Source organism: Sebastes umbrosus, chromosome 1 (genome assembly GCF_015220745.1).
Source record: "Sebastes umbrosus isolate fSebUmb1 chromosome 1, fSebUmb1.pri, whole genome shotgun sequence".
NCBI lineage: Eukaryota > Metazoa > Chordata > Actinopteri > Perciformes > Sebastidae > Sebastes > Sebastes umbrosus.
Genome location: NC_051269.1, coordinates 37881617 through 37889746, shown reverse-complemented (window position 1 = coordinate 37889746; position 8130 = coordinate 37881617). Strand labels below are relative to the sequence as shown.

The window sequence follows — 8130 nt, the reverse complement described above, 5'->3', positions numbered from 1 at the left end:
AATTCCTTCACCTTACTTTTAATTTCAAGTTAATAGCCTCTATTACATATTAGAAAAACAGATTAAACTTCTGCTCAGTGAACCCAAGACAGTAGAGGTCTGAGGTTGACTAGTACCGGTGAAAAACAAGACACTTTTTTTTGTTAAAAACTACCCCAAGAAGACAGACTTCTCCAAGCCATCCTCCACTTTGGTGTACTCCAGGTGAGATTTGAAGTACTGGCTCTTGTACCGCGGGCTGCTCCGGACAAACTCCAGGTACTCCGGAGTCCCGGGGCAGATGACGTTGTCGGCCAGCAGGACGCTGCCTTTCCTGAGGAGGCCACACTCCTGGTGAAAAAGCAAAGAGCATCACGCATCATGGCGGAAAAATCAAGAGTTTGATCGGTATAAAATGAGCACAACAAACTCGCCTCTATCAGCTTTGTGTCGGGAAGGTAACGATCCTTCCAGTGATCCAGGAAAACCAAATCAAATGTTTTCACCCCAAACTGCTCCTTCATTTTAGGGATCCAGTCACCAGACGCTCCTTCAACTAACTGGATCTAGAAAGAAGAAACACACCGTCTTCTGACCTCTGACCTCTGCTTCTGACCTGTGCACACTATGTAAGTGATTATTTTTCAGTTTGTGCAGAGACACCCGGCTTTACCTTGTCCTCTAATCCCGCCCAAGCGATGACTTGACGAGCAATCGCAGCAAAGTCTGGGTTGAATTCAAGAGTGATGAGCTTGGCGTGAGGGGGAAGCAGGCTGGCGATCCGCACCGTGGAGTAGCCACAGTAGGTCCCCAGCTCCAACACAGTGGATGGGTTCACCTCAGACACCACCGAGTCAAGAATGCAGCCTGCGGCAAGAAAAAGAAAGAAGACACCAAAAACACTCAACTGAGTCATGTAATGATTTTACACATGAAACACACATATGATCAGTGCTCGACGTGGGTACACAGTACCAGCACTTCTTCATTTTACTCTTTAGCATACTGTGACTTTTTCTTGCGCACCGGAACTTCTCACAAGCTGCCGGTACTCTTTTCTGCCCTCTTCCATATCAGGTTCTCTGGGAGATTCATAATCAGACGGCACAGCGCCAGCGTTTTTGCGCCTCGCCTCATAAGCCGTATGAACATAATAACTATGTGGGGAGCATCTAGAGTGGAGTGGGGGTGAGAACGAGGGTGCTGTAATTTATCAATACAATGTTCACATCTGTAAAATATTTAGTGAGCTGTTCGTCTCAACTTTTTGTATTTGTGAACAAATATAATTAATGAAACATTATTTAAAAGTTTTCTGGATCTGCTCTTTTAGGGCTTCCAAAAGAATGAAATGTTTAGACGAATGCTGTGATATGTGTAAATAATAAAATAATCACTTAACTAGTAATAATAATGGTCCAAAGTGATATAAAATTGCATAGTTTTATGACAAAAATCTTCAAATTTTCTTGGAGGAGGACCCCCCAACACAATATCTCCTAGTGTCTTTTATTCACTGTTGAAATTCAGAGTGTGTCTCTTTATAATATGTAGGAGCATGGGTTTCATGTCAACACTGGTGGGGACACACATTAAGTATGGGGTCTAGGAGTCCTCCCCCAGAAAATTCTGAGCGTCAAACATTTAATTTCCTGCATTCTGGTAATTTTTTCTCCATCATTTATGGTAGAAATGTGTTTATTTATTTAAAAGAAAACACAAAATTCAGGTGCAGGTGGAAATTCAAAATATGAAAATATAATGGGATGTAATGCAGTAAGGCTCTCAGGCAGTCATGATTTACTCTTCCATCCTCCTTTGTGTCTTTTGTTAGGAGTAGTAACCTCTTTAAATGTGCATGTGGCACCTCAATGACCCATTATTTAATTTTCATTTATAAACTGCTGGACTTAGTTCATATGTGTTTCAGCAAGATTTCTGCTCCTGTTCAAAACTACCACATTCAAAACATGTCCCACATATCTGTGTTCTCTGAGATGTTGATAATAAAGTATTTTGAGAAAAGAGTTGGAATATTATTAGAATAAAGTCGCAATTTAATGAGAATAAAGTCATTATATTAGATATATAATAATAATAATAATAATAATAATAATAATAATAATAATATATAAGAAAAACTCTACCTGACCTATAAAACCAAAACTAACAGAAAACACTTCTGATCAGGCATAATTTCTCCCCATATTGTGTATATTATTGTCCACACATTAGAAATCTGTACCTTTCTCATCCCCCACATTCATGGCCCACTCCTTAGTTCTGCAGAACTGATCGATGGCCTGGATCACGCTACGAGGGTCCCCTCTAGTGGCGTTCTTCTTTACTGCACCCAGGAGACGCTGCAGGGAGAACAACAAAACAATACACTTTACAATAGGGCATGTTCACTCATTAATTTTCTTTAGATGATTAATAAGCATACATAAAAGAACTTCTGGGTTGCCAGGTTGTGACCACACATTTAAGCGATAGGCCCCATTCGTTGGTGTCTATCCTCTTGTTCCTCAAATTCTTTTAATAGACCCCTTTCACAGCAGCTATTTTGACATGTAATTGCAGGGTAAACACAGGTGTAATTAATAAACTAATAACATTAATTATGGCACTGTTTTATTTAGGTGGACTAAGGCACTGGTATTGTGCATGCTGGCCCACTGGAACGGCTGTGACACACTAAATAGATGGGGACCATAATTAATTTGAGCAATTACACCTGTGTTTATCCTGTTATAACATGTCAACATGGCTGCTGTGAAAAGAGTCTATAGGGATTTTCCCAAGAAGATGCAGCAGAACAGCATTAAGGAGCAATAATACTGCATGTAAAGCCTTAATTTTTACCCTTTACAACTCTGCCCGATGACCCGTCCCTTTATCTTTTTGATTTGATTTCATCAAGTGTTGAAAACATTAGCTATATTAATTTTTTACATGTTTTATTGATAATTATTTTCTTGTCCATACAGGTACAGAGCAAGGTTATAATAGTTGTGAAATTTACATTATTTTTCATTTTATTTTAGTTTTGACTTTTGATTTAATTTTAGTTTAGTTTTAGTTTTCAGAAAGTTTTAGTTTTAGTATGAAGCTACATATACATACAAAATATATGGTTGGAGAACTGTAGAGAAATGGCCATAATGTTTAATGTTTAATCTTCGTGATGTTTTAGTGAAGCAACTGCAGCACAGTGCCGTCTCCTGGAAGGTCAAGTCCGTTCAATTTCTGTGGTTCAATGTCACGAGAGTTGATGGATATTCATGCTGTCTCTTTTTTCAGAAGCTAAAAAACAAAAACTGAAATTAATTTACGCTCATTTTTTGTTTTATTTTGATTAGTTTTTAACCAGGCAATATCGTTTCAGTTTCAGTTTTTATTTAGTTTCAGTTTACAAAAATATTTTTAACTGCTTAGATTACTATAATAACCTTGGAACAGAGGCATTTCTGAATGAACCTTTGGCGTGTATATATTTTTTGGTATTTAAGTTAAATAGCAGGCATCGACAAAGCCTAATAAGAAAAGTAAAATAAAGTAAAAAAAGGAATATGTGTTTTTGTTATTGTCTAGTTATTAAATTAGAAAAAGGCTGCTGCGAGTCAACTCTGCAGACTTGAAGTGATCAATAGTGATGCTCAATATTTCAAGAGGTCAGTAGTTTTAGAGTAGCGTTGGAGGGAGATCCTGAACATATGCATATAATATAAGACGCACATATATCTACTTTTCTTACAAGTCTTTCTTCAGCATGTTTCTTCTCTTGCACTCCTGGTTGCCATCAACTGATCACCATGGTTACCTGCTACCTGCCTGCACAGCTGTCTCCCGTCACCTCATTAGGCTGCCTGTATGTAGTTTACAGGCAGCACCTTCTCAGAGTTATCAAACAGTTTAAGCCCTTCTAGGTTGTTGTTTTGAGTCTGTTTGTCAACCTGTTACTGATTCACTGTTTCTTTTATAGGTTATACTGACCTTTGTTTGTTGAACCTTTGACCCTCTCAAAGTCTACAGTCCCTACATGCCCACGAGACACCCAATCGCCTGAGTTTGACCACAGGAACCACACTGTGAGCAGAGGTCTAATCCACCAGAATGAGATCATCTGAGTGGGTGTGCCGTGCCTTTAACAACAGTATGGCCCCTTGACTGAGTGTTTTAAAAGAAGCTTTGATCGTTTGCCAATTATTCCTGGGATTCAATCCAGCAACTTTCCAGCTCTCAACTCTGACCTAAACTATTTCATGGCAAACTCTTTGTATAAAATGTGAAGTTAAGGTTTGCAAATGTTCTGTTGTTATCTGTTCATTTGCTAAGCAGAGATTGAACACGTTGTGATCAGAACACAACAAGGCCGGAAGGCTTTTTTTAGTGTGTTTGCTTTCATTAGGGACAGATGAAGAAGCATCAGCCCTAATTAATCAGCACAAAGGAACTCCTCTCAGGAACCACTGTTGGGTCTGATGTAATTATATGAAAGGCTTTATTGTCAAGTAGTTAATAAGAATCATCTGGCTCTCCTTTATCAGAATCAGATCCTGGTTTACTGCCAAGTATGTTTTCACATACAAGGAATTTGCTTTGGTGTTTGGTGCATTTAATAAGCATCGTAAGAGAACATTAAAATAAAAGTAAAAGTACTGCAAAAGTAGAGAAATAAATATTAGGGCTGTCAAACCATTAAAATATTCACAATCACAAAAATCACAATTTAATCGCACATGTTTTATCTGTTAAAAATGTACCTTAAAGAGAGATTTGTCAAGTATTTAATACTCTTATCAACAAAATATGCTACTTTATGCAAATGTGTGTATATATTTATTATTGGAAATCAATTAACAACACAAAACAATGACAAATATTGTCCAGAAACCCTCACAGGTACTGCATTTAGCATAACAAATATGCTCAAATCATAACATGTCAAACTCAACAGCTGTCAGTGTGTCAGTGTGCTGACTTGACTATGATTTGCCCCAAACTGCATGTGATTATCATAAAGTGGGCATGTCTGTAAAGGGGAGACTCGTGGGTACCCATAGAACCCATTTACATTCACATATCTTGAAGTCAGAGGTCAACGGACCCCTTTGAAAATGGCCATGTCAGTTTTTCCTCACCAAAATGTTGCATACGTTTGGAGCGTTATTTAGCCTCCTTCGCGCTACAGGCTAGTATGACATGGTTTGTACCAATGGATTCTTTAGGTTTTATAGTTTCATATGATGCCAGTATCTTCACTCTAGCTTTAAAACTGAGCTACAACCTAAAAATCACAAGTTGCGTTAATGCGTTAAAGAAACAAGTGGTGTTAGAACAAATTTGCGTTAACGTGTTAACTTTGACAGCCCTAATAAATATAGGAAAAATAAAACAAAAATATAAAAGAATACTATAAAGAATATTTATTTCCGCGTCGGTCGGGACGACGTTATCAGCTGTAACCGCAGTATGAGAGCAGTGCAGAGCGGCGGCCGTGAGCTAGTCACGCTCACATGCACTAAAAGCATGCGCAGCTGGCATCAACAAAGCAAGAAGTAGCTCGGATTACAACACACACAGAGGGAGAGCGACTTCATTCTCTGCTCAGGTAGACATTCGTCCTCTATATCTTTACATAGCTAATAATTGTTTGCTGCTATATTAATGCTCTAGATATCGTATGGAGCACCTTTAATGTATCAGTATTTTGTAATACTATGTGTTTAAGGCAAAGCACATCTATTATAAATGTTGTAACATCTACACAGGAAACTTTGTGCTTCCATTGTCTGTAGTTTTTCTCTCCAACATTGTGACATTTTTTATTGCTGAAATCCATAAATCTCTGTGCTGTTTCACAGACAGATATACTGCAGGTTTTGACCAGCTACTTCAGCAGCCACTGTTAATGAGAATAGATGAAAGCGTTTTTGGCTCATCATAGCAGGAAAAGCACTGTTACTGTTAACAATGGCTCTCTGTTACAGTGAAAGGTCTATTGTTTCAGGTTAAATCTATTGCTGACGTGTATTGTTTTATCAAAAGAAATCACTGTGAAAATGGAATGAAGTTCAACAACGTCCTCAATGTGCAACAAGAGGTCAAAAAAAGCCACAAGAGAACACATACATACATTTTTAGTCATTCTAGCGGCGTGACTCTATGGAGGTCACTCGGTTCGCCCCTATTCGACGGATTGCCATGACATTTTGTACATTTATGGTCCACAAAGAACAAAGCCCGCCATCAGGCCAAAGTATTCATTTGTCCTTTGGTTTATGATTAAATTCCTGCAAAACTAATGATTCTCCTCAGCCCTGGCTGTAGCCTACTTTGTGTTTAGTGCTAATTAGCTAATCTTAGCATGCTAACACCTTGTTGTTTGTTGCCTAAACCTAAAGAAGCTGTTTTGTTTGTGTTCAAAACATTTCTTTCAGTTTTCCAACTTGCTAAAATGTGTTGCTTTGAAGTTGCACTTTCACAACGTAGTAGGTCCGTAATGACCCACATCTATGGTGCTTATAGCGACAGATAATGCACATTTAATAGTTAAATCTGGTGGTTAGGGCTGTTCTTCTAAGAGGTGAATAATGTCAGCCTGTTCTCATTTCCATGGCGTCAGTGGTGGTGGTTTTGTTGCCTAATCCTAAAGTGACGCCAACGTTAACTAAGTGGTTTTGTTGCCTAATCCTAAAGTGATGCCAACTATAGTGATTTTGATGCCAAAAATAAAGTGATGCCAAGGGCCATGACAAAGAGGATGAGAATGTGTTGATACTGTAAATTGAAGGCACACCTGAGGACGTGTGGACTGGGTCAACGTGTCCAGCATCCACTCCACAATGACATCATGCCACATCAGCGCCAGTCCTCCGTGATACTGCACAGCAGTGGGGATCACCCATCTGTACAGAGCGTACAGGAGAGCTGCTCCACCGGTGCAACTGTAAAGAAGAGTCAGCCACATCCTGCAGCCGAGACAGAGAGCGTATATACATTAATTCAGCGTGGTCATACGTTGCTGCATTTATGGAGAGAGAGGCTGTGATTAATGAACCACATACACACTATCAATAACTGTACATCTGCATGAGATAAATGAAAGCTCTCATATCTCCCCTCACTCTGCCTTTGTGTCGGGCTAATGAGATGGGTGTTTACTATACAGAGTACAATACTGTTACTGCTCCTGTTTTCATTATCAGCTGCTGCTGCTGCTGCTGCTGCTGCCAGGTCCAAGCTGCACACCAACACACGTCTCACTGTGGTGTTATCACTGTAGGATATCATTTAATATCAACTGCAATAAGCACACAACACAGCCCTGTGTGTGCAGCTTTTCCCACTCACAGAATCAATTAGTGTGTTCCCCGAGCACAGATGAACTGGGAAGAACAGAGCAAAAAAAGGAGAAGAGGAGAAAAAGCACAGCCAGAATCCTAAACAAGGGCTCCTTCTGTGGGAAAGCAGTGAAGAGCATGGCTGGAAACAGAATTACCTTGCACTAATAATGCAACTGTGAAAGACCAGTGGTGGTTGAGGTAATTCCTTGTGATTTGGAGTTTGAGTTGCATGGCAACTGGCTGGGGGTTAAGAGCTGTGTCACAAAAGGCAGCTCACCGGGGATTTAACCTTTACTTTGTCTTCCTCCTAACGTACACACAACCAAGAGATTCAGAAACAGAAAAGCAGAATAGTCCTGGCACAGCTTGATAAACACACTTCTCATCTTTTTATCATTGTGTAGAGAGACATTTGCACAATACCAAATTGCATGCTGTGCATATGATCTAACAAATTCCATCTCTATGCAAATCATTAAAAGTTTTCAGATAAAAGAAAAGGTATCACAGGAATTAAAACCAGACTGGTCTCCCTTGAGCAGCACAGGAACAAACACTTGTGAGGCATTAAGATAACACCTCATGCATTCTTAAATATTCTCTCATTAAAATCTAACTGTGTAAATGAGACTTACATGTGTGGGCAGGTGGCGCTCCCTGTCCTCTTCTCACCTCCTCTGGCTGCTAGAGGAAAATCTGTCAGTCTTCTAGCAGACAGAACTGCGTATATATATAATATTTTGATATATGCTAACTCCTCCCTCCTCTTCTTTCCATCCCCCTCTTGGTGCTCTGCTGAATG

General features: G+C 39.4%; 1 protein-coding gene across 2 annotated transcripts; it reads right to left on the bottom strand.

Annotated features, from left to right (window-relative positions):
* Window positions 1–2: 2 nt before the first annotated feature.
* Window positions 3–8123, bottom strand: comtb (catechol-O-methyltransferase b). 2 transcript variants are annotated; one of them, XM_037769316.1, is made up of 6 exons: window positions 7964–8123; window positions 6782–6953; window positions 2225–2342; window positions 653–846; window positions 414–545; window positions 3–330 (listed from the first exon to the last, which is right to left on the bottom strand). In XM_037769316.1, coding segments are annotated over exons 1-6 (798 nt in total). In that variant the 5' UTR covers window positions 7966–8123; the 3' UTR covers window positions 3–150. The 2 variants fall into 2 exon arrangements, with proteins under 2 accessions (XP_037625244.1, XP_037625336.1); XM_037769408.1 differs by lacking the exon at window positions 7964–8123 and adding an exon at window positions 7484–7636.
* Window positions 8124–8130: the final 7 nt, after the last annotated feature.

Excerpts from the sequence above, each read along its gene's own strand:
- comtb (XM_037769316.1), bottom strand. Across the intron at positions 2,343-6,781 it reads CCCAGTCCACACGTCCTCAG|CGTCTCCTGGGTGCAGTAAA; the intron begins GTGTGCCTTCAA and ends TTCTCCCTGCAG. Across the intron at positions 847-2,224 it reads GAATGTGGGGGATGAGAAAG|GCTGCATTCTTGACTCGGTG; the intron begins GTACAGATTTCT and ends TTCTTGCCGCAG.